The sequence below is a fragment of the Diadema antillarum genome, unplaced genomic scaffold, assembly GCF_040938485.1.
Source record: "Diadema antillarum isolate AM-2024a unplaced genomic scaffold, OU_Dant_1.0 scf00000036, whole genome shotgun sequence".
Classification (NCBI taxonomy): domain Eukaryota; kingdom Metazoa; phylum Echinodermata; class Echinoidea; order Diadematoida; family Diadematidae; genus Diadema; species Diadema antillarum.
The window spans coordinates 1590199-1617747 of record NW_027270925.1 but is presented as its reverse complement, the minus strand read 5'-3'; the positions used below and the strand labels follow the sequence as shown (position 1 = coordinate 1617747).

At 38.6% G+C, this 27549-nt stretch overlaps 1 protein-coding gene across 1 annotated transcript in view; it reads left to right on the top strand.

Moving 5' to 3' along the window:
- LOC139745091 (uncharacterized) overlaps nucleotides 1-27549 on the top strand; it is a 102595-nt gene that overhangs the window by 16177 nt on the left and 58869 nt on the right. Inside the window, exon 2 of the mRNA XM_071655515.1 lies at nucleotides 12699-12868. Within this exon, the coding sequence (XP_071511616.1) occupies nucleotides 12699-12868 (170 nt within the window). The remainder of the gene's footprint in view (nucleotides 1-12698; nucleotides 12869-27549) is intronic.

Genomic DNA, 27549 nt, shown 5'->3' with positions numbered 1-27549 from the left:
GAGCTGTAGCCTTGCCTACATGCAGTGTACAGCCTGCAGGAGGTTTGACCTTTTGCAAGAATGGTATAATGAAGGGAGCATTTCATAACATGCATGTAATCCACATGAATGTAGACAGATCATGTAACTTTCACATCTGTCCCTGACGGAGGGACAATCTATCTACACTGATGAATAGTAGTTTCTCTACTGAAGGCCAGCATTACGGCAATTGCAATTAAGCATTTATCTGATTTGCATATGATTTGAATATGATGAGGTCTAAGATGTAGAGTGTTTTTTTTTCCCCACTGACCTTGCGTTGATGGATGAAGGCATCAACTTAATATGCAAAAATTTAGGTTGGAGTACTGTCGTCTAGTAGTGTGGACTTCATCAGTCGGCATAATGGACACTTCGTCTTTCCATTAGAATGTTAATTGACCCCCTGTTGCTATAATTAATACACCCCAAACTGTGATGTCATGACTCATATTCACTGGGCTTACTGCATTTGCCACTGTGGATTGAGCTCGAGCGAGTAGATTTCACTCCCATCCCCCACGCCTCGGCAAGCCGATCTGGGCAATTTGAGTACTTCCATTGTACTGTATTCGTGTGCTGATGTCGAAGTAGGTGCCATTTTGTCAAACAGCTTTGTATGTGTCGCTACGTAGAAGGAGGTCTGTCAGCATTTTGTCTGGAGAGAGCAAGACCTTACAGATTTCAGGCCGGCCAAAGCGGACTGTCATTTTGATAAAGCGCATGCAACCGGTGAATAAATTATGCCTTCCCTTCCTGCATTGAACTCAATTTGAAGGAGTTCCCGTCCGCAAGACTGTTCAGCGAAAAAATAACGCGGTGAGTGAGTGAGGAATTATCTCATTTTAAAGCCGGTGCGTCTTAAACTTTCATAAGGGATGCTGGGAAGAAAATTCCCTGCAGTTGCTCACTTGAACGTAAATGATTTACAGGTTCGACGTATTGAGCTTGACAATATTGATCAACATGTGGGGTAGACAGGGTGTATATGTATATGTATATATCACCGTGCACGGTGTAGGTGGAGAGATGTGTGTGGTTGACGAGTGACTGTGTGTAGTGTAGCCTTTGCTTCTATGCTGCCCATCAGTAACACAAAGTACATGTTTGTGTGGCTGGGCGGCGGACTGTAGCTTGCCCTGTCTCTGTTCTCCACGAAAGCCGACAATCAGCTGTACCTGTGTAAATAGTCTTGACAGGATTCGTGAAGGGCTGATCCAGTTTACCTGCCTAACCCTGTATTGTTACATTGACAAAGAAATCAACATTTGAATTAGATGGTACAAGTGTATATATTAAACCTATTCATGGCAACTTCAGTTGAGCATTTTGCTATTCAGATCATGTATTTGATGTAGGATTAAAATTTGTCATGATACCAAATGATGGTTGAATGTCCAAGCTAGCTCAATAGTTTCAGTTTCTTATTTTCTGATATTTGTGAATATTTGTCCTGTTTATGATGTGCCAATCACATGATCATAATTTCATGCTTTTTTGTTGCCATCTCCAACTGTTGTAGAAAGCTGAAGGAAGAAAATATATGGGAAATGATGTAAGCAGGGTATGGGTTTAAGGACTAAAAGCCTGCTACATTAAAGCAATTTTTAACCAACTGAGATTCAATGCGTGAATGACATAAAATAACTTAGAAAATGTGGTAGTTGTACTGTAGGTAATTTCTAATTTCTATCATGCTACAGCAATAGCTTGGTTTGTCCTGCAAAATGATGTGTGACTAGCATGCAGAAAAAAGAAAAGAAAAGAAAAAAAAAAGACATCTTGGCCCAGTAGTGCTTTGCTTGTAAATCGAGTAATGATCAGCAGCTTGATGTCCAGCAGCATTTTCCAAGATGAAGTTATATGTTTGTGGCATCATGGATTTTGAACAAACAATATATGTTACCACCATCCCTTTCAAATAGCCAACAAAACTACAGTCATAGAGCGACTCTTAAACATGAAAAACAGATAGCTATAAGCATTTCATATTTTGACTAAAGAAGTGTGGTGATGGTTTTCCATTAGCACTGGAGTCAATGCATATTGCATTTGTTTTTCTGAAAGAAAATATTTCTTTTTCAGTGTGCCTTTAACCAAATTTTGCCTTTAGGAGAACAACTGGGTTATTTAACTAAAATAACAAAGGGATTTGAAAATAAGAATTAAATGTTGATGCATTGTTGAATTGTTAATTAAACTGTGAGTTCTGAGTAATTCTAATGTGCTATTGGTGGTTTTATGCCTGTATGTGATATTTGAGAAAAGCTTTAAAAGCAGTGACTGAACCTGTACAACTGACATGGTTCGTCATTCAATCTGTACATACAGAGCAGCAATACAGTGAAGGGAGTTGTCTGCTTTTTAGCTTGTGCCAAGTGAATGCTTGATTAAACCATCTGGGTGCATTAGAGATGATAGGGTTCCTACCCTTGCCCAGATAGCTTGCCTCATTTGTGGCTCAGCCCCCTCAGCTACACTGATTTCCTCTTTCCTCCGTTACCATGGACACCATTGAGTGGGATGCCCAAAGGTGTTACAGTCCCAAGACTGGTGTCTATTAGAGTCATGCTGTTTTGCTATGTTGTACATGGAGGTTCAGTATTAGCCCTCTTTTTGCAGCTTTGATTTTTGTGAAATCTGTAACCAATGAGTACCAACAGACAGAGCAATTTGGCTTGTGCATTTTGACTCCTTGATAGGTATGGATTAATGAATGTGATCATCATTTTAAGATTACTTGTAGTGCTTGTAGCATATGTTAAAGGAAACCTTCGGAAGATTTTCAGACTTGTACATTTGAGCAACTATAAATTAGTATATACTGAGTACAGAGTTTCAGAATTTATAGTGATTGGGTTGAGGAATAAGAATGTTTTCAAAATTTACAACAAATTGCCATGAACAGGGATGATGACATGGCAGCCTCAACATAAGAATGTATGAGTTGGGGCTCAAGGAAGCAGAACAAAAGAAGATGGCATGCATACATTCTACACAGGTGACCTTGTTAAGCAAGTGGTATTGTAATGGAATTATTGCTACATTTCTGAAATATGTGAGGCTCCTTTGTCGTTGTTCAGAGTAATTTGTTTAAGATTTTTAGAGTACTAATTTCTCTGCTCCAGGACCACAATAAGTTCCACAAATTTATACATGGAGCTGTCAATTTATGTACTCCATGATGTGAAATTATGAAAATCGTCTGGAATGCCCCTTTAAGAATTTGAAGACTGAGATATTTTTCATTTCCCTTTGGTCTGTTCTGAGACTTTTGCAAGATCATTATGGCAAATGATTTTATAAGTACTCTAAAAGAAAGAACATCACTATAGTCAAAGTGTCACAATGTTCATCATCATGCACAAATCTTGAGACGTGTTACTTTATTATGAAAAATACATATGAATCAATACTTAAAGATCAGTTTGTGAAAAAATACCAAATTTTATGGATGAATCTGCTATGCCCTTAAAACTCTTGATTAAAAAGGAATTTGTATAATTACATACGATTTGCAATTTTTCAACTTTCAAATGTGAACTGAGCTGGTAACTAGCCCACATAGGATTATCTCTCTTTAGCAATAAAAATTGTTTGTGGCAGACTAACTGTGTTGCAGGAATAACGATTAACCAGCAAGTCGTGGAAACCATGTATGTTTGCTTGGCACTGTAATCTTTATTGGTGGTGTTTCATAAAGAAGAATGAAAATTCTTTTTCATTTGAGCTGTTTGTACATTGTTCACATAATAATCGTTTTGCTTTCATTCAGAATTTTCAAAAGCCTCTTTATTGCTAAATTTATGACTGATTCTTATATTGCTACACATTTTAGGGGATCCAAGTTCCTCTTTCTCTCTTGTGTTTGCAAACTTTATAAACTTCCTATTTTGTGAAATTCAAATTAATTGGACCCAGGTCCATCTAATCTTTCAACTTTAAGATGTGCAGTGAAATTCAAAGGAACCGATTTAACAGTGACAAAATCATGATTTCGGCTGCAAAATTCCTCCAGGATTTTTCGGGTTAGAAGGACGGAAAATCCAGAAGCCAGCATAATGTGATCAGATTTGGCAGCAAATAATGCATTATTCCACTCCCACTGTCAGAGCCTTTACCAATGTGACTGATATTATTGTGCGATCCATCAACCCACAACAGATTCATTTGACATGCTTGACTGCGGTAAAGTTCCAAACTCGTTTGTATAGAATATGAGTAGGACCTAAATGGTTTTCACTGTCTGCAGCTCAAACAATGCATTGTCACTTTGAGCCAGAAAGGTGTGTTTCTGAAAACATTATTCCATTCAAGGCACGATAGCAGATGAACATGGTTTCTGCGCTTCATGCACATCATAACATTATTTTATAATTATCTCTCTCTTGGTTTAGTGTACACTACATGCAACTGAATATATGTAATGATCATAATATTCAGACCACACTTATCTTCATCCTTGATTTGTTTTAGACATCCAACAGAACCAGAAGTACTCAATAGTAGATAGCTTCTGACACTTCACACATGTTCTTTCCTGCCCTTTTCCACATAAACTGTCACTAATTTCAGATTTTGGAAGAGTATACATGGTATATCTATAGGCAAACAGTCATACTCATACATGCATACATTCTGAGTCATTTTCTTGTGCAAATTATCATCAGATGGTTTGATCATGTATTCTTTTCTTTTTTTATATCTTTGCATATATATAAAAGATGGTTGTAGTGCCTGTAAGTAACAGTCATCTCACAAAATGTGGAGCCAAGTCAGTGTAGAAATAGTGTTGCCGATTCCAACTGTAGTCTTGACATTGGAGTAGTCCAAACAAGGTGCCGTCCTGTCTTTTTGACCATTCGAGTCCTGGCAGAATTCTGCTGTAGAAATTATTCATTTTTGTCTCGTAACTGGTCTCTTTAAATGCTGCTACACATCATTTATTTATCAGTTACTGTAAAACGAGGAATGTTTGCGTGCATTTTAATTTCGCTAATTTCGGGAGCACGAAGATTCGTGAAATTAGAATGCATGCGAAAGTTCTTTTCTACACTATATGCATTGAAGGGCAGTGGCAGTTCGCGAAAATTTCATGCCGCAAAAAAGGCCGTCGGCTTCAATTCGCGAAAAATTCATGCCGCGAATATATCATGTTTTACAGTTTTTAGCTCACCTGAGCCAAAGGCTCAAGTGAGCTATTGCGATCGCCCTTCGTCCGGCGTCCGTCGTCCGTCGTCCGTCGTCCGTCGTCCGTCGTCCGTCGTCCGTCGTCCGTCGTCCGTCGTGCGTCGTGCGTAAACTTTTTACATTTTCATCTTCTTCTTGAAAACCCCAAGACCGATTTTCATCAAACTTGGCAGGTAGCATCCCTAGGGGGTTAGGAACTCAATTTGTTAAAATGGGCACCATGACCCACCCAGGGGGCCCCCAGGGGGGCCCAAACCCCCCAAAATTAAGGAATCTTTAAAAATCTTCTTCTCTAGAACCAGAAGTGATAGAGCTAAGTTAATACTATGAGTTAGTTCATTGATGACTGTAGTTTCAAGTTTGTTCATGGCAGAATCAGGGATGCCCCCCTTGGGACCCAGGGGAGGGGGGTGGGGAGGGGTTCTAATGGGGCCTAAATTGTACATTTTCATCTTCTTCTTGAGAACCCCATGACCCATATTCACCAAACTTGGCAGGTAGCATCCCTAGGGGGTTAGGAACTCAATTTGTTAAAATGGGCACCATGCCCCACCCAGGGGGCCCCCAGGGGACCCCCAGGGGGCCCAAATCCCCCAAAATTAAGGAATCTTTAAAAATCTTCTTCTCTAGAACCAGAAGTGATGGAGCTAAGTTAATACTATGAGTTAGTACATTGATGACTGCAGTTTCAAGTTTGTTCATGGCAGAATCAGGGGTGCCCCCCTTGGGACCCAGGGGAGGGAGGTGAGGAGGGGTCCTAATGGGGCCTAAATTGTACATTTTTATCTTCTTTTTTAGAACCCCATGACCCATTTTCACCAAACTTGGCAGGTAGCATCCCTAAGGGGTTAGGATCTCAATTTGTTAAAATGGGCACCATGTCCCACCCAGGGGGCCCCCAGGGGGGCCCAAACCCCCCAAATGAAGGAATCGTTAAAATTTTCTCTAGAATCAGAAGTTATACAGCTAAGATAATACTATGAGTGAGTACATTAATGACTGTAGTTTCGAGTTTGTTCATAGGAGATCCAGGGGTGCCCCTCTTGGGGGCAGGGGTGGGGGGGGGGGGTTGGTTAGGAAGGTCCAAATGGGGGCCTGAATCGTACATTGTCATCTTCTTCCTGAAAACCTCATGATAGATTTTCGTCAAACTTGGCAGGTAGCATCCTTAGGGGGTCAGGATCTCAATTTATCAAAATGGGCACCATGCCCCACCCAGAGGGCCCCAGGGGGCCCCCAATTCCCCAAATTAAGGAATCTTTAAAAATTTGGGCCCTTATTGTACATTTTCATCTTCTACTTCAGAATGCCTGGTCAAATTTTAGTAGAGCTGTGAATAATTTAGATTAGTGACTGCGTGAAAGGTGAACTTGCGATACTCAGGTGAGCGCTAGACCCGCGGGTCTCTTGTTATTTTGTACCAGGCTTTGCTCTAAATTAGAAGCTGCCCACTTCCTTTTGATGTCAGACTTATCTGAGCAGTCTAGAATCTATTCCTTTGTGTATTCTTTTGTGTCATAATGTCAGTAAAGAGAATTTAATTAAGTTAAAAATCAATATCATGACGTAAAAAAAATAATTCTCAGATATGACATCTATGACCTAACACCCACTAGTTTTGCAGTCCATTTAAGATCAGAATGTACAGTAATGAAACTGATTGGCTATCTTACAAGTTGAGTCCATTAGTGTTGAAATGTCGACAGCCACTTTCATGAAAGTTGTCCGATAGCTTTCCTATTAGGCGTGTGTGCAGGGCCGACCAGGGTTTGGTATCTACTGCTGATGTTAACATGGCGCAATCTTGTCTATGCGCACACAGTTTGGTGAGATTATTGGAACGCTAAGAGTGAGTTATGGCTTTTCGCTGATTTCTGCCTGCTCATCTATCTCTCGTTTATGAGCAGAGTGGAAATTCTGCCTCCTTCTGCCAAGAAGACGATAATTGACTTGGGGTGCCATCTGATTTGTGGCTAAACAGTGCGTGAGCTTCTTACATGTACTGGCATACCCGGAACCAAGTTGGGGGCACTGCTGTCATATATTATACTGTCAAAAGATTTATTATTTGATTCAACGTCAATTTCTGATCAAAGTAAAAACAAAACAAAACAAAAATGTAGTTAAAGTCTTATACATATTTTGCTGAACTGCACAAAAGGGTAAAACACCAATCATGAAACACACATATATACACTCAAATACAAAAACACACACAAAACAAAACCGAACATGACAAATAGTGTTTGAGTTATTGCACTTTCGACTAGACAGAGTACATTTTTTTTTTCACTGCTGTGCATAAGTGACTTTAAAAAATGATCATAATGTACATAAGCTAAAGCACATTCCTCACAAGAGACACACACATACACATACATTTATACTTAAATACTTGCCAAAAAACAAAATACAACAAAACAAAACAAAACACTTACGCACATACACACACACACACACACACTGCTTTGCTGGGAAAATGGGAGTGCTTGGATGTGAGATCTTATGACATTTCTCAGATATTAAAATTCATGTAATGAATTGTGAAAATCTTAATTGCACTGCGAACCGGAGTACACATGGTGCTAGCCTTGATGTGGGAATGGATGAGGGGTACGCAGGGTGTATACAAACCGGCCATGTTATCATGCAACGTGTGGTGTTCAAATACCAGTAGAGGAATGACATTCTTTTTATTTATTCTCATCGATCACACCGCATAGAGGAAATTGATTCAGCTGTAGGTTGGCCTTGCACTGCGGAATAAAAAACATGCAGGTTGAAGAAAAAGATTAAAAAAGGTACTCGCTCTCGCATGTCAGGACTTAGTCTGCTGGGCGCATTGGCCATGTGTGGTTAGTGTAAGTTGGCCTTGTACTGCAGATGAACAACATGGAGAGTTATCAAAAATAAAGCAAGTTGGGACATATTTAACCAGGTGTATGGGTGGTGTATAGTGAGGCAATTGGTCAGTCTTGCACTGTGGATGAACATCATGCAGCTTTGTTTTGTGTTGTTTTGTTTTTGAAAAAAAGCTCACTGTATCTTGTGAAATACTGCGTTTACTGACAATGTCCATTTAAACAAACAGCATTGTTACAACAACAACAAAAATATTTCTTTTTTCATGCCTTTATGAAAAGAGAAATATTTTCAAATCATACTGGACTGGGCTGAGTCATGATGGCTCAAAAGAGCAAATTCATTTGAAGTTTAAGCAGGGATACTAAATAAATGTCAAGACTCCTAGTGGAATATCTTTTGATGCACGATGGCTAGAATTCATGATAATCTCTGTGGTGAAATTGAATATTGTTTTTCATTTTTTTGTCAGTTTTTGCTGAGCTGTGCATGTGTACACAGACATTGTATGTGCAAACTGATGTGCATGGAAGGGGCCTGCATATGAGATATAATCATATTCCACTGTACGTACTCTCATTGCTGTGTGCATCAACATCATAGCGGTGTGAAGTCGACGATGATGGGTGTGGGGCTGATCAATGATCCCAGCCAGCAGACATAATCCACATGGATGTCCTCATCTGCTTGTGTTTGTTCTTGTTTTTAGCCCTGATTAGTGTGACACAATGCAGGTTTTATTGTTCGGCCTCCCCTTCCCCCTTCCACCCCCTAAGAAAAATGATGAAAAATAGTGTAGGGATATATGGAAAGCAGAACATTGGCCCATTCATGGCAGTTCATGTTCGCATTTATAGTTGGTTGAGAATTGAGTACTTCTACATTGTGCTAGAGCTCCACTGGTGAGTCCTTCCATATCTCTGAGTCTCATGTTGTCTCAGCTTGTCTGCTGTACTGGTTTGGTCCACTTAGAGGACAGGTTCACCTTAAAGGCATAATTTACTATTTGCAGATGAAACAAAAACGCAGTATTATTGCTTCAAAATAATTCTAAATTGTGAGTTAAGGATAGAAACAACCAATGTAAAAGATTGAAACGATATAATCAATGTTAAGTATTGTTAAATATACAAAATGTGAACAATAGTTATAATAAAATGTTTCCACACTAAACTATCTACAGTTATGGTTTATAAAGAAATATAGTGATATCTCCTTATATTCTAGGCTTTATTACAAAAAAAATTGATATGGTAGGATGTTTTGTGATACAACTGACCTACACATTATGCATCAAAAGTGATATCTTGAACATTTTTAAATCACTGCTCCAAAAGGTAAACAGGACCTTTACTATATGTGTAGAGTGAGTGAATACAGCATAATTAGTAGAATACATCAGTAAAAGTTTGAGGAAAATTGGACAATCTATCTAAAAGTTATGAATTTTTGAAGTTTCAGTGCCGCAGTTGCTGGATGAGAAGACTACTGCAGTTTGTGATGTCACATACACTGTATAAAGAATGTGTAAAGAACAATTTTTTACTGTTCTTACATAATAAAAGAGCACTTGACTTGCCTCTTTCAGAAGGCAGGGGGAATGATATTACTCTTGACATATATCAGTAAGAAGTCGAGGGAATGTGCACTTTTCAAAAAATTTTGCAGATTCTCCTTATATTTTCTTTATATCCTTCTACACATGTGACGTCACGAACTGTAGTAGTCTTTTCATCTAGTGATGGCAGCATTGAAACTTTGAAATTCATAACTTTTGAACAGATTGTCCTATATTTCTCAAATTTTCATTTGTTCTATTAACTATTGCTGCATTCTCTCAATCCACACATATATTTAGGTGAACTTGTCCTTATAAGTATAATATGTCCAGCATTCTGTTATCCCTCTTTCAACATTCAACATGTTCCATGTCCTGTTGTGCACATAACAGATGGTAGAAATTGTTGTCAGCTTTTTTAAGATTGTCAACTTTTACTCTTTTGGTGCGAACTGTCATTCTTTGGCAGTATTAAGTACCTTTTTTTTGGGGGGAGGGGCAAAAATACTGCAGGTTGCATGGAAAATACTGTTTTCCCCAAATCATATTACGATACATGTCTATTTGCAGGAAAGGTAAGAAAACTGTTTTCCCCACCAATATGCATTTTCAGACCTCAAAATACTGCAATGCTGTCTTCAATGTTGGGATCCGTGTCCTTACATGTATGTGATACAGAATATAATCGGACAAGTCCATACCGTGATAAAATTCAAAACTTGTTGAACTGAAAAAATGTCCATAATTTCCCATGAGTCAGTGATATTAGTCACATCTGCTTGTCCAACTTCATAGAGGGAATGATGTCATCGAATTGAACTGTTAGACAAAAATCTTTGCTGGATTTTATGTTTTGTCATGAAAGCAGAAAGAATAAAATGTATCCTTTGCATCATAGTAATTCTTTCTTATAAGAACCCAGCAACAGTGACGTCCAGGAGGAAAGAGAGTGCAATTGCCAAGTTATGGACCAAACACAAAAATATGATTTCTTTAAAAATTCTATTTTTGTTTCAAACCAGCAGGAGAGTTGTAAAGTGATGATGTCATCATCTCACCAAATTTTTATGTATGGTTGCAGCCAATTTTACTTTTTGATAAAAATAGCTCAAAAGGTACAGACCATGTACACATACATTCAGGTGTGTACGTACACACATGCACACACACACACTAATAAAAAGAAGATTATGGGTTGTAACACTATCTCTTTATCATATCTTTTTTTTACCCTCACTTTGGTTAGGTAAACCCTTTTCACTTTTACTGGACTCATAATAGAATCGGCACTGTAACTACACTGGAAAAATACTTACTATGTAGCTTATTTACATCTTTTGTATATGTCTGCTGCACTGTATTATTGTTTGTTCTTATCTATTTTTGTGTGATGTTATGTTATCATTTAAAATCACTGCACTTGTTATTCTTGGTCTTTTAGTCTTGAAGAATTTGTATTCAATCTGTATTTGATTAAATGTAGAACTAAATCAGATGAAACAAACAAACAAACAAACAATATAACAATATTCACATTTATTGGGAGTTTGATTATCTGTATGGATAAACACCTGTTCAGCAGGGTGTGACCATATGTACTGGATTGTATTAAATGTAAATAGTCACAGTGCTTGAAAACGTGGCTGCCTTGTTCAGTATGTTAAAGAGAGCTGAAAATGTGCAGCTATAGAGATATTTGTCAATGTTACATTAGGTGAAACTGGTTTTGAGTAACTCTAAGATCATCGTGATACAAGTAACCAGGTTTGTGTTAAGCTTATTCTTTTGTGTGTGTGTGTGTGTGTGTGTGTGTGTGTGTGTGTGTGTGTGTGTATAGAGTGCATAGGACAGAGCCTTGCATATTGACGCAGGTTCTTGAATACGGTGCGCTATGTATAGATCATAATTGGAGTTGATGCGCAGATGCATTCTCCCAAATTTAGTGACTTGCTGACAGAAGCAAAATGAAGACGGGGCTGCTTCAGATGGCGGGTACATTTCCCTGAAGTGCTTCGAGTGTTGCGGGCAGAATTCGTCAAGACGTTTTGAAGAGAAAAGCATACATCTGTGCATAGCGTGTATTTCTGTCCATTCTAGCTCCTGTTTAAGTGCTTGCTTTCTTCTTCTCCAATTCTCAACATGGCTACTGCCTTGCTTTTCATCTGGTTTTCTTTCTGCCCTTGTCGTGTTTCCTCCCTGCAACTATTTGAAAAGTGTCTCCCTCTTGCTTTTTCTTCATTTTCCTGTGTTTGTTGCAAAGTTCCAGTTTGTTCAAAAGGCTCTTGTACTTTACCTTTACCTTGTTTTCTGCAATGTCAACTTTCCCCCAAGGCACAGGAAGTGCGCTTTCTATTTCTTTTTCTCTCCTGTGTTTATTTTGTTTTTATTTCTTTTTTCCTCGATTGCTGTGTATTTACAACAAAATACTTTGAGCTCTAGAATTGAGACAAAGAGGGAAAGATGCGATTGTGATATGATGAAAGAAACAAAAGCCATCTTGGCCTTGTTGAGTCATTTTCTCAATTGATATTTGAAGAGAGGTAGAAATCAACTTCCAAAACTCTGAAATTCCCATTCTTTGCACAGCTCTTCATGTCATAGTTATGATTGCAGTGATTTTCGTCATGATCCTTCTGTTTTTGGTAGTATTTTGATTTGCGGCAGCATTCTTTTGATGCAATAATCAACAAAATAAGTTGGTTGTCCTGCTGCTGCGCACTGCTGGGCGATCGTTGCACAGACTTTTGTGTCGGGCAGCAGAAACCCAAACTCTAGTCTTTAGTTGTTTTAGACAGGTGGTTGTTATACACAGGTTTTCAAATACTCATTTTCTTGATGGGGATTTTTGATGTGGTTGCTATGGGTAAGTGGTTGTTATTAGACAGATGATCACTAGAACAGGTTTGAATCTTTCACATTTCATGAAATTCTCCTGTCGAGCTGTTTTATTGCAACTGATTAACAAATTGCCCTACATCAATAAAGATTTAGGTCAAAATAGTAAAAATGAATTTGAATCTGCGTTTCAAAGATATATATCTGTATTTTTATCTCTCTTGTTTGGCAGGTGTGTGGCTGCAGCAAGGAGCAGTACTACGCTCTGAAGCAGAGAGTGGAGGAAAGCAAACAGCGGATAAACCTGATGGAGAGTGAATTCTTGCAGAGTACGCTGTACACTGAGAATGAGCTGGATGAGTGTAGGGAAGAGTACAGGCTGCTGCAGCAGAAGTACAATGCGTAAGTACACACCACACTCCATTATCTCTCTTTTCCTGCCTTAACACTGAGGCTGAGGTTAGCCTTGTGTCCAGACTGTATGTGTATAAACTTCTTCCTGGCTGTATTCTTTCCTGTATCAAAAGTTTTGTGGGAGTCTGTAGTAAATACTCCTACCTCATTAAGTCTACCCAGCACACATACCATGATAGAAGCACAGTATATTGTGAGCACCAGATATGAATTGCCATCCCTTCCAGCTTGCCAGGCTAGGATTAGCCTTATTGGTTGCCTTATCCAGACTATCCAAACTACATATTTAATGTCTCTTTCTTGTGTGGTGTGGTATTCAGCAAGCATTTGCATGAGTCCTCTGTAATGCACCCTTCTAATTAAAGTATTTCTAATATACATATCTAAGATTATGTGCCACCACCCCTCCCATCTTGCCAATACTAAGATCAGCTTTCTTTCCAGACTCTGTGATACCTCCCTGTTCTACACAGCCTGTCCAAAAAGCTTTTGCCCCCCCACCCCTCCCCCTAAATAAAAAAGAATTGAACCATTTTACCCATTTCCCTTATATCCACAGTGTTCCTCCATCCTGCATGATCTAGTATTCAGTAAACATTTACCTTTGTCTTGAGTCAAGGCTACAAGTATATCCCTCAGTTTTTTTTTAATTCCAGTGTAAAAAGGCAGATTCTCCAAAGAGGGGGAGTATCACAGGTCTGAAGTTTAAATGAGCAAGAACATGTATCTATTTGCACTGATAGTGATACAGACAATCAATATCTTCAAAAGATTACACAAATGTATTTCATGGAGCACAACAGATTTCTTTCAACACTGTTCTGTGTTCATTGTCACTTGATCATAGAAAAGGAGCCTTATAATGCATGCTTTGGTTAGTATAATAAATTCAACTTGCTGCAGGGTATCTTCAAATATGAACTCAAAGATAATTTTGTTTTCTCTGTTCTATCATTGAAAGGGATAGTCTTTTCCTAAACTGATTCATTTCTTGACATGACAAATACTGATGAAAGATGAAGAGCCCAGGATGTAGACAGTGATAGGCTTATCCATGGCTGCACACTACCCATTTTTGTCCCCGCCGAACGAGTTCGAGCAGGGGACTATGAAACGGGCTCCGTACGTGTGTGTGTCCGTGTGTCCGTGTGTCCATGTGTGCGTCCGTGTGTGATCAAAATGTTCAATTTGCTACTTCTCTGTCATTTATGAGCCAATTTTGATTCTGTTTGCTTTATATGAAAGCACTACATTCGAGCTTTGAAACTTCTACACAGAATTTCAGTTGTGACCTTTGACCTTGACCTTTGACCTATATTGTACATTTTGCTACAAAATGCTACTCCTTCGCCATTTCTAACCCAATTTCGATTCCGTTTGCTTTATGTGATGGCACTAGGTGAGGGCTTCAAAACTTCTACACAGAATTTTGACCTTTGACTTCTTTGACCTTTGACCTTGATTTTTGACATATATTGTACATTTTGCTACAAAATGCTACTCCTTCGCCATTTTTAAACCCAATTTCGATTTCGTTTACTTTATGTGATGGCACTAGGTGAGGGCTTCAAAACTTCTACACAGAATTTTGACCTTTGACTTCTTTGACCTTTGACCTTGATTTTTGACCTGTATTGTACATTTTGCTTCAAAATGCTACTCCTTCGCCATTTCTAACCCGATTTCGATTCTGTTTGCTTTATGTGATGGCACTAGGTGAGGGCTTCAAAACTTCTACACAGAATTTTGACCTTTGACTTCTTTGACCTTTGACCTTGATTTTTGACCTATATTGTACATTGGCTACAAAATGCTACTCCTTCGCCATTTCTAACCCGCTTTATGTGATGGCACTAGGTGAGGGCTTCAAAACTTCTACACAGAATTTTGACCTTTGACTTCTTTGACCTTTGACCTTGATTTTTGACATATATTGTACATTTTGCTACAAAATGCTACTTCCGGCGGGGACATATATTACGCGCCGCGTAATTTCTACTTTTCCTTGTTTTTTTTTTTACAGGTCTGACCTGTCTGTCAGACCAGTAGGTACCCAGTATTTTGCTGGCCCATTCCTGAAAAAGTTACTGGTCCAACAGTGATTTTTACTGGTCAGGGACCGTCGGAGCAGTGCCAGTGTGCAGCATTGGCTTATCCATATAAGTTAGAAACAATAAGGCCCTTTAACTGCTTGAAGAAATTGAAAAAAAAAATGTGCAAGCAATCATGATATGAAAAAACTGATATTCATATCTGGGTATAGATTTTTTTTTTCAATTCTGTCAGTAATATTGACAAAGTGTTCAATAAACCGAGGCAATGGAATTTTGACGTAGTGTTTTCAAGAATGCTAAATCATCTTTGGTGTAATTTGTAGCTGAGTGTTGGCCTCAGATTTTCTCTTTCTTTTTGTGGTGTATGTGGAAACTTGCAGTGTACAAGATGACTATTTCTTAATCAGATTTAGTGAGTCTGGGCAGCTTGACTGATTCAATGCATCAGTTGCAAATAGAACATTCATGGTAGTGTTCCTGTATTGTTAAGCCATTCTGAATTTATTCTTGAAATTTGCTTTCATTTTAGTTTATCCCTGTAAAGGGTAATGAACAGTGTGAGATACTGAAATGTGATACCTTTGAAATGTACAGTACCTCTTATTCCAAAGGTTAACAGCTACTCTGCTAAACACATTGATTAATGTGATGGGGGCAACTAATGCACAAAATGATGTTCATTGCCTGTCAAGCAGCAAAAACTCCACAAGGTAATAAAGTCATGTAATGACTCTCGTTCGGAACTAAACACTGGCTGTGATCATGCATTCTTGCATTCATGAGGAAATGCACAGAAAAGAGACCACAGTGCATGAGACACAGATAATGTGTACATGAATGCACATGCCAATTGTGGCATTATGAGATGGGACTGATTTGGCAGATGAGGTTCCCATGGATTGAAATAACCCTAGCAACGGCAGCTTAATTTCGTCGTCGTGATGAGATTTTGTGCACATTCCAAAATGATTAAACTAGTCTTTATTCATCCTGCATTTCATCTCTCAAATTGATGACATTTTTTGTTTCATAAAAGCTGTACCACCCCCAGACATACCTCGAAATATAGTCTCTGTAAAGAACATAATGTAAAGCAATTGCTATATCCTATTTGCCATATTATCTGTACATATTGAAAGAATATTAGTAAGAGAGAGATAGATAGATAGAGAGATAGATAGATAGAAAGAGAGATAGAGGAAGAGAGAGAGGGTGGGAGAAAGAGAAAGAGATGAAAATTTTCACCATGATTGAGCCAGCATAGAACACGAGCATTTGCTGGATGCTATAATTTCCCCAGACATGACTCTTAAGCTAGTCAGTCTTTAAAAAATGCAACAAAATGCCAGTGATATATCCTGTCTTGACTCATCTATAAGTAGTAAGTGAAGGTTAGTAAGAGAGAGAGAGAGAGAGAGAAAGAGAGAGAGAGGAAAATTTTGCACATGTACATATGTATTGACTGAGCCAAATATAGGACACAAGCATTTGCTTGCTGTCACACTGCCTCAAGACATGGCTGCAAAGCTAATGACTCTAAAGAATTCAGTGTGAAGCAATTAATATATTCTATTTTGCCTAATCTGTAAGCATTGAGAAAATACACATTTGGTATGTACATTTTGAATGATCCAATGTAGGACATGAGCATTTGCTGGTTCTTATATTGCCTCCAGACATGAAGCTGAAGCTAGACACTCAAAAGAATACAACATAGAGCAATTCGTATACGGTATCCTAATTTACTTACTCTGTGTGTACTAAGATGATATTAATGAGAGAGAGAGAGAGAGAGAGGGAGAAGAGGAAATATCACACACATATACTGTATATGCCGAATATTTCGCAAGGTTTTTATATGTAAGTGAATCTCGTGAGTCAGGTGCTATTCGCAAAATTAAAGGCACGTGAAAGTAATGACTCTGATCCCAATGTGAATGTGACGCACATGTATACAATTCTCCGTTCAGTACAGTACTCCACGATCACGAATTAACCATTCGCGAAATCGTCAAGAAGTCCCGAAAATCTAGACGCGCTAAATATATAGTGTATACAATAAACAACAAACAAACAAAGAAACCCACACGAACAAACAAAAACACATTTTTTTTTGTTTTTTTTTGTGTGTGTATGTGTACGTGTATGTGTGAATTTTTTGAATGGAATATTGTATCCAGGTCTACACACATAGATCTATCAAGCGAAGTGGTAAAATTTGAGCCAGGGTTCAAACAACAACAACAGCAATACTCTTGTCTTGATTGGGAAGTACGAGAAGAGGCACTATGTGTGCATTAGATTAGAGCAACATAGGAGTTGGCCATTTTTGCCTGAAATTTTGTGCCTGGCTTGTTTTATTGTCAAAAGAAATTGATCTTACGGTAGCAAAGCATCAATTTTCAATTGTGGAAGGGGGGGGGGGGCATTTGCCAGTTTCCATGGCAACCATCCAGGGTATTTGCCATTGCATTTCCTACATCTAATAAAGATTTATTCTTTACAAAAAAAAAATAACAGAAAAAATACGGAAGTGAATAAAAGGAGAGGCAGTGAAGGCTGTAGACATTGAGGGGTAGAGTGAGGAAAACACAATTGATCACCCCAGTGGATTTGAGTAATGAATAATAAAAGGTTTATGACCAAAAGAAAACTCACTTGATCGCTGGGTAATAGAATAAGTGGATGTCATTCTCTCCCAGTGAAATTTTGCATCTTGACAGAAAAGTGCAGGGTTTTGCTGTGCTACCTCTCTGCAGAAAAAAAAAATCATTGTTGTCCACCTGAGGCAAGTTTTATGTGATTATTTAGTAATTCCTTTGTGGAATAAAAGGTCTGTGATGATTTCTTGCTGTTCATTGGGAGTTTGTTGAATGGGAGTTCTGTGGTCTGAAGCCATAATTTAAACCTATCCTCTCCAAACACGTGCTCGAGTCTGCACTATGTACACACAATACATGAAAGTACATTTAAGTTCAGCAGATATTTAACAAGATGCTAATGATTAAATCTAGTTACGCACAGTACAGTCTGCTTTTAATGGGAAGAAATTGAATACATGTACCTAAATGTGCATGGTACTTTATATGTGGTGGTTGCAGACTGCATTTAGCATGTATGTAACATTTGCAATCATCTTGGTAGTGTATTTTTGATGTTTGTTATAAAATGTATGGCTTTCTTGGTAGTGTATTTTTGATGTTTGTTATAAAATATCTGGCTTTTTTTTAGATTGTTAATCTGAGAGGGTTGGAATGTAATGATAAAAAATATTAAAACTGGATGTGACTTACATATTTGTATCATATAATCTAAAGGTCACTGTACACTACACAACTTTGCCATAATCACCGGTATTACGACCTAAAGATTGAAAGTATGACGTCACCAGACTTGCTAGTTTTCAGTTGTGCGACTGGATCTTAAAGCCAGACGTAGAGATTTGACATATCATATTTTCACGACCAGTCGTGGGCTTTCAGCCAATCATGCTACAGCATTATGTACTCAAGCCAGTACAGTCGTAAGTCTAGCTGTGTAGTCTGATCGCATTGTGTGCGGTGTCGAGTCGTGCGACTGGTCGTATGACCCGGCTTGCTTCCAGAATCATGTGACCAGTCTGATCTTGTAGTGTGTAGCAGGCTTAAGTTGAACTGCCTTGGTAAACTGATTAGATTCATCTTCAGACCTTTGAGTAGAAAGTAGAAAGCCATATGGATCAACCACCTCATTCCTGGCTGGATGGAACCTATCACATTTAGGATCCATGGCAAAGAGTTAGCTGAGCTTTTTTACAGAGCATAATGGAGGTCAAGAGACTGAGTTCAGCATTAAAGGACAAATTAAGTAGACCCTCCACCTCCCCCCCCCCCCCATAAAGTAAACATCTATTGTAAGAGATTAAGAAACCCATTAATCACTCTTAAAATTGATGAGAAATTGAATGCATTTTCATTTCATATACCTTTAGCGAGAAGGCATTTTGATCTGATACAGACACATTTGCTGATGGTGGTAACCACCGCTTCGAATTCTACAGAAGTCACTTACTTTCCTTGTACATTTTAATCTTAGGATAACACAGGTAACCCGTGGCAACCCTGAGAATTAGGTGTCTGCCTGGGGCTGCTTCACCTCGCATTTAACCAATATATTCAGAGTGCAATGCATTGTATCAATGCAGGCTAAATGACTGTAATGGCGTGTTAAACTCGGGGCAAAAACGTATCTGCAATTGTTGATACAAACAACCATATGCATTTGAATTTTGTTGAAGGCCATCCTCTTGTCGGCAGAGAATATAAGAGATAGCACTTTACCCCATGGCGTTCGTTAAATATATGGTGCCCTCGTTTGGTTAGGATCTAACAGTTTGTACAGCTCATCTAGGTACGGCATGGTGGTTGAATGACTCAGGCCCCCGCGCCTCAGGTGAGCATGATGCTGATACGTGTTGCTTGCTCACCTTGCTTCATTTTCCCCACCTTCGGATCTAATGGAGGACAGTAATGATATTGCAAAGTGGTAGATAGATAGATAGATGGTAGATAGATAGATAGTGGTAGATAGATAGATAAATAGATGGTAGATAGATAGATAGATAGTGGTAGATAGATAGTCAGATAGAGAGTTAGATAGATAGATTGATTGATAGAAATATAGTCAGATAGATAGGTAGAGAGATTGTCAGATAGATAGTCAGATAGAGAGATAGATAGAAGGGAAAAGCAAAAAAAAATAGCATGACAAGATGGAAATACGAATGAGAAAGAAAAAAAAGCAAAAAGGAAAGGCAAAGAATTAAATGTGACTGGATGGAGATTAAAATGAAAAAAGATAGGGAGACAGACTGGAAGCCAAAAAGGAATGAAGAAATTGAGTATGTTGTAAAAATTATTGAGATAGAAATGAGAGAGAGGCAAAGAGATATGTAGGCAGATAGATAGTCATGGTATGTATGGTTAAAGAGAGTAATAGGTACATCCATAGAAAGATGGATTAAGAGAGAATAGGGATAGAAAGATAGTAGCAGGTTGACACATGAGAAAGTGGAGAGTATGGAAGTAGGTAAGGGGAGATGAGAGTATGGAGATAGATAAATAAAGAGAGAAGGGAAAAGGGAGGGGAAGGGATTGAAGAGAAAGACAAGACAGGAAGAAATGTGCTCCCGAAGAATGTGCCGCAAGCAATTTTATTTTCCAGTTCAATGAATTGTTTTTTTCTCCTCATGGTATATGAGGGGTGATTGCATCGGACCATGTGTAATGATCATATAAAGGGGCACATTCATGGGTTGCGATGTGTGGGGCTTGGAACACATCGGCACTGGGTGACATTTCTGATGGGAAAGGTTAGAGTGTTCACCATGGCAAGAGTGCTTCAGTGAAGCATGGTTTTATTTAAAAAGAATTGGAAGTTTAACGTGGGGGGAAATTCTTGATGTCTGTAAACCTGACGGCTAGAAAAGGGGGAGATAACGGGGAAAATGTGTTTTGTTGGATGCTACCTTGCCATCTTGATGTGTTTAATTGCTTTGAGCATATTACTTGATCAAATGTTTATTGCTTGATGGAATAGAAATATTTGCACTGTTCCCCTTGATATATTCATATGCATTAGGGACATCACATATTTTGTGTGGATAATGTGTTTCATTAAAAAAAATGAAATGAGTATATCAGTTTGAATAATGCCATCAGTCTTCTCCTTTTGTTCCATTTGTTCTTTTATTATATTGTTTCAAATTTTATTAGGCATCTTTTCTTCTGTGTGACATCTCATGGGAAAATACATTCATGAGAAATAACAAATTGCATACTGTGTATGCTGTTATTTTCGCGTGCAGATATTTTCGCGAATGACAAGATCATAGACATTTTGCGAGATGTTGTTTTCGTGAATCGACAGTGATGCTTACGCTAATGTTCTATGAACAAAGCACATGGAGACATTTTGGCTTGTTATTAAATTCGCGATCCAACTGTGATTCGCAAAATTCATGAAAATTAAACCCCTGCAAAAATAACAGCTCCTATGGTAATTGGTGAAATTGGTCTGGGCAATTCCATAATGATCATATCCTGACCTTTCTTCACATGTAGTTTGACATACCCGCGATGATAGACATACCGAGTAAAACAGAAAAACGAAGAAGACTGTTTACATTTTCAGTGAAAGTGAAAAGGTAATAATGCAGGGATGTTATACTCCTGAGGCTCTCATTTTACCCTGAAAGCTACTCTGTGATTGCTTTTTGTTGAAGTTTCATCAACAACCTTTCCAAACTGCTCAACTCATAATACATCCAAATATAGAAAGCTCCCTCAGAGGGCAGAATTCTCACTTTCTCTTTGTCGTTTTTGGCTCACCCCTGCTGAACATTAAAAAGCTCACATTGATTATCTGCCACTTGGACACATCGAAAACATTGAACCGCAACAGCCCTGCAAGATTTATGGCCGAAATGGGATGACTTCGGTCACCACCCGTTTCCAGGGGTGACAACATGTGATGCGGTCCCGCTCCCCGAGACTCTGTGTCTCGTCCATGATAATAAGCTCCTTGGCCCAGGAGGGACTTCTGACTTTATACATCTTGGACGTTTTGGGCATTTGCGCATCGGGGCCTGCTTAACCTTTTAAATTATCCATCTTGCCTGGTCTTTTGGGAGAAGAACATCACAACCACCATCTCATCATTGATTCCACTCGCATCTTAAGATGTGCCCCTATCCATCTCTGCCTTGCTGTCCATACAGCCTGTGATACCTATGTTGAGCGTATCGCCAAAGGATGCTTAAGGATCTTTGATCCTTAATCTTGAATGAGGAGCTATGTTTGAATGCTGTCGTAAATTCGCCCGGGCTACATTACCCATTCGTTGTCCCAGAAATGCTCCCTGCCTATGCCGGTCTCTCCTCCCCCTCCCCCCCCACCCCCATATCGTACCTTACATGGTTTGAAATGGGTCACGATGTCATCCACTTTCAGGGGAACAACGCACAGCAGCATCCCTGTTCAAACACATGCAGGCCGAGGATGAGGGAGCAGCGTCGGCATAGAGGAGTGTTCTGTCTATATGGAGTTACTTTTAGCAGTCAAGAGCATAATAAAAGGACAAGGCCGCTCAGTACGCATTCCCAATCTCTGCTTAGTCTAGGCACTTCAGGATGCATAGGAAGTTTCACCTCAAAGACCTGTGTCTGGAGGCAGTTTCTATGACGATGGTAGAAGGCAAAACAAGTGCAAACACTCGATGTAGCAACTTCCCTCAAATTCATATCAATGAGGATAGTCAATAAATTTGTTTGTATAGATTTCCAGGGGCCAGAGAGTCTGATTCTCCTATAACTTTCATTTTTATGCCTCCGCCACGAAGTGGTGCAGGAGGCATTATTTCTTTTGTTTTAGTGTTCACATGAGTTTCCACCTCCCCATCACAATGTATTTGAAGCTAATCATTCTGCACTTAAGAGCAGTAAAATGCCTGTACTTCTACAGCTTGTACGCTGAATCTATAGACTAATCTTGCCTAACGATATTATTCCAATATTGGAAATTCTCAAAATAGGCCTAGGTCATACTTAAAAAACAGATCGCCAAAAAGGAGAAGATAATGCAAATCAGCTTAAATCAGATGGTTTGTAGGATGTGCTTACAAAATTGCTTATTTACTAAGAGATGGCTAAAATAAAAGCATACCTGTAAAATGGCTGGCAGATTTAATTGGCTGTCTTTCTATCAGAATGCACCTGAATTTTTTTAGTTAACATGCCTGTGTTGATTTCTTCTTCCAGGAAATGGACTCCTTCTCCACAGAACAAATAGAAATTTTTGCAAATGAAAATACAGTCTGTCAGAATATCCTTCCATGTTACGACATATGTCTTTAAATGGACATAGAGTATGATATGTGAAGGGCTAACTTTGGCTGCTCTGATGAGCTATCCACAGCCCTTAACTCTGCAAGTACCATTGACATCTATACTACATTTGATTCCTGTCACATTTTTATGAAGTAGATATGAGAGGGTTAATTGTAAATTTGTCATAACCTTCTGAAGCAGGTCACTGCAAAGTTGACTACATTTAATCTTTAAATGCGTCCTACTTCTATATGGGACTATGTAGTATTTTGTCTGGAGTACAGAACTGATACGTCTCCTTGATTCTGCAGGAGTCTCCATGAAAGAACTGCATTATCTATTCATGTTCTGCTGAAAGAATGTAATGGTCTCCCTGATTTGGAAATAATTTTTTAATGGACTGAGATGCATTTAACACACAAATATATCTGTAATTGCTCTTCGGGGTTTCCCCTGATTTTGATGGAGGAATACTAGCAGCCAAGCAGAAGAGCAGGCTGTTTCAGGATATTCCTCGGACATAGAGTAGATCACATTCCTAATTTTCTCCCATTAATTCCTCCTATTAATCAGATCACTGGTAGATCACATTCTTATAATTTTCTCCTATCAATTCCTCCTATTAATCAGATTGCTGGAGAAGTACTCAAACAGCTCAAAGAATAAATTATAAAGAAAATTCTTTTAAAGCATCTCTGCGATGGCCATAGATTGTACAAATTTTTCTTAGGATGCTATCATTTTGAAGTACTTTGCCCCTTTTCTCCACAAGGCCACCTCAGCTTCTTGCCTCTTAACAGAGATGTATCTTCACCATACTTGTTAATCAATATAATTCTAAGCAGATAGAAAGTTGTCCACGGATCTTTGCACTTCTTCTCGTGCGAGGAAACCGTTTGAAGATAATTGCCAATTTGTTCGACAGGTCTCTGCTGCAGCAAAAGTCGGCCATTGGGGATTCATTTACAATGTCCATCGTCCTTGAACCGTTTTCGGGGGGTTGCCGAGTGAATGTTGGAAAGAGAAGCCAGTCGTTGGAGAGAGGGAGGAAGATGGTGAGATTGTAGGGAAAGTGTGCATCTCTTCAAGATAGTTTTCCACTCAAGTAACTTAGCTCAAAAGCAGAGTGAGAGAATGCAATGTCCAGGTCTGCATGAGTCAAGAGCTGTATTGGGTCAGGCGTGTCATCACCAGTGCACGGCTCCCCGATGAGTCATGTTGGAACGTGGTTATTTGGCAAAAATTCACGATTACTCACTGCTAAATCTTCGAATGCATGGTCCTTTTCCCAAGCATTCTTTCATTGTGTCTTGTCAAGTGAAGATTTTGATCTAGAATGTGTGACGTAAATAAAGTTAGGTGCCGCACACAATTTCTTTCAGTTTCTATTATTTTGTCTCTTATGTTTGCACCAGCCAGATTTTTATTCTTGTATGGCTGTCTTATGTCTGGTTACACCATTCTGCTGAGCATTTTTCTCAGGCAACAGGTGTAACGAGGAACCAATTATAAAATATAAAATATAAGCAAAGGAATATGATTTCGACTGTGAGAATAGTGCTTCTAGTTGTAGTAGCAAGAAAAGCTATGGACAGAAAACACTACAAGGATTGACAAAATGTGACCAAAGTGAATTATAGGGAAGTGGCAATATGTTTTAGGCAAGAACTAAACTAACTTGTCATTACTGTAATTTTTTTTTGGTGTGTCATCTTCAAAATGACCCATTATGTGACATTTGTACAAGTTGTATAGCTAGTAGACAGAGGATTAGTGTGTTGAAGTAGTTCAGATCTACCTTTGATAGCAACTTGTCATCTTGTGCCGATTTACTAACATGTCTGCATTGGTTTATCAATTAGTAGGTACTTGTGTATGTGTTTGTGTCTTAGTGTGTGTGTGTGTGTTAATATGCGTGTGCATCCATTTTGTTTGTCGATGCTGCAGATAGGGTTCAGTGATGGGTTTCCCTGATTTCAATTTTAGAGGCTCGTGATAAAAATCTTCAGGTATATTTTTTCATCAGTACATCTAATATTTGGTATCCATTCAATAACTGTGTTCAAAGCCCAGTTGCTCGCAGTGGGAATGGAAAGTTCTTTCCGTGTATGTGTGTATGTGTGTATGTGTGTGTGCATTTGTTTGTGTGTGTGTGTGTGTTGTGTGTGTGTGTTGTGTGTGTGGTGTGTGTATGTTTGTACGTGGGTCAAGATGATGTATCAGTGGTGTAGATTACTGCCTCATAGTTGTTTACCTGTGAACCTGGAAGAGTGATTGATAAGACTGGATTTCCTGTTTGTCCAGTATAGAAATAATGGGTTTCCATTACATACCTGCCCAAGCATCTTTGTCTTGTCATAAAGATATCAACAACCTCCCCAGGTAATGGATCTATTTATGGAAATATGCTATCTTACACCTTCCAAATTTGTACAAAATTATGTGGTTGTATGCTGTATTCAGTTGTAAATATGAGCCAAGATTGTACTCCTGAATTATACAAATTGTGCCCTATTTAGTAAAAACAGAATTGCTTCATAAGGTTTTTCAAAGATCTTCCTTTCTTTCTCAAACAGAAATGAAAACAAACTTCTTCTTCTTCTTTTTTTTTTTTTTTGGGGGGGGGGGGGGTTGCTTGATTTGAACTTAGATACAATGCTAAGTTTAGATACTTGTCTCAGGAATATGAGGTGGTGTTGATTGAGGATTTTAATCACTGGTTCTACTGGTGGAGACATCAACAGCTGTGTGTGCATATTGTGTGTGTAAGCATTTGTTTTTCTCTTTTTTTGTGTATATTGTTGAGATTCGACCATTTTGAGCGTGTACGTCATCGGCAACTCATTCAGATCACATTCAAGTTGGATGAGAGGCACGGGGATCATCTCTTGAGGTTTGATTTAGGATGCCTTGAATTACCAGTGGAAGTCTAGGCTTGCGTAGCGTTATACTTTGCCCCAAGCAGTGTTGGATACTGACTGAAGATGCATTGTGCAGGTGAAATGTGCTTGATTGTCGAGCATACCGTTCTTGGGAGGTTAGAAGCGAGAGAAACAGAAACCTAAGCTATACATAACATCAGTGAATGTTTGCTTGATAGAGAACACTTTTTAGTTGTTGTCGTTGTCTGCGTTGCATCTATTCTTTAAAAAAAAATCTCTACTTTCTCTTTTTAGGCAGCATTTTTAATTTAGTGCCCCTACTGCATTCATGTAGGAGATACTTTTGAGAAATCTATTGTACTAAAGACATGTATCATTTGCCTCTGAGCAATTGATATTTATCAGACATTATTTGGTAAGGGGAAAAAAAAACAACTTGTGTTCTAGACTTCTATGCCAGAGCAGTGTGTGCATCTACAGAAGACACACATCACTTCAGTACTCATTATTCAGAAATATTAAGACAGAAATCTCCGGAGTGATGTTATTTGTACCATTGTTTGAAAATGCAAAGATTTGATTTCACTCCCAACACACGTGACAATAGAGAGTTTTTTTTCATTGCCAGCATGTACAGAAACTGGCTTGTCAGTGTACGCTTGTCAGCCAAGTCACTGTTCTAATAGGAGAGTTTGACAAATGATTTTATTTAGAGTATGTCTGCTGGTGTGTTTGTTTTAGTTAAACTCTACTTGGACCAGAACTCACATTTTGACAGGACGACGTCACTTGAGAATCCAAGAGTCGCCCTTGTCGGATTGCTGTAGGTCACATGACATGCATCTCTGAGTTCCCTCCATTAGAGCTGAGGACGCTCTCAGCAGGCTATTCTTTATGTTTGCTGTCAGGCTCATCACATGATGTCAGACATGCGCAAAAACTTCACCCACTAAAAGGGTTCAATGAGAGATAATGTGCTTGTTGAAAATTTATTTTTTCATTTATTCTTTTTTAAATTTGATTTTAATTCATTATGTAGCCAGCCTTATACTATTAATATATACATTGGACCATAGGGGGAATTTCCGGGTGAAAACCAGGTATCCTAAAGGGAATCTGCGTCCTTGCGGCGAAATGTTTGATTCCCCTTAGTGTTTTCAAGCTTGTTTACATGTTTTCCTGTACCCCTACACTCTTGAAACTGCGTGATATGAAATGTGGAGGGCGGCAGAGAATATCGCACTATAGGAGAGTTCTCCCAATACACCCTATATTTTGCCACATGGATTTGTCATATAATTCACCTTGCACTAAGGGCAATTGTTCAGGAACAAAAAATCTGTGATGCAATATTAATCCTGTAAAACAAAGGAAATAATATCCTTTTGTTATACAGTAAAATTTAGTTAGGCTGCTAGTTTTCATTTATCAATTATGGGATCAACTGTTTCATTAAAATGTTTGTTTTTGTCTTTTTTATAAAATTGTTCCTAATTACCGAATTATCATAAAAATATCAACAAATTACATAATTCCCCCTATGCCCCAAAATAGCGTTCTGCAGTGATATACTGCATTTGCCATAAATTTTGCAAGTCTAATTTTTTTTTTTGCGAATTGGGACTTCCCAACAATCTTGCGAGTGGTAAATTTGCTATCTTGGAGTACAGTACTGAAAGGAGAAATGTGTGAGTGCACGTCACATTCATGTCACAATCAGAGTTGATATTTTCACATGTTTTTAAATTCACAAATAGCACCTTATTTGTGACATTTGTGAAAATAAAAGCCTTGCAAAATATTTGGTGTATACAGTATGTGATTGAAAAATCACACAAAATTCTTCCTACCCAGCTTTCTGCCTTTGTA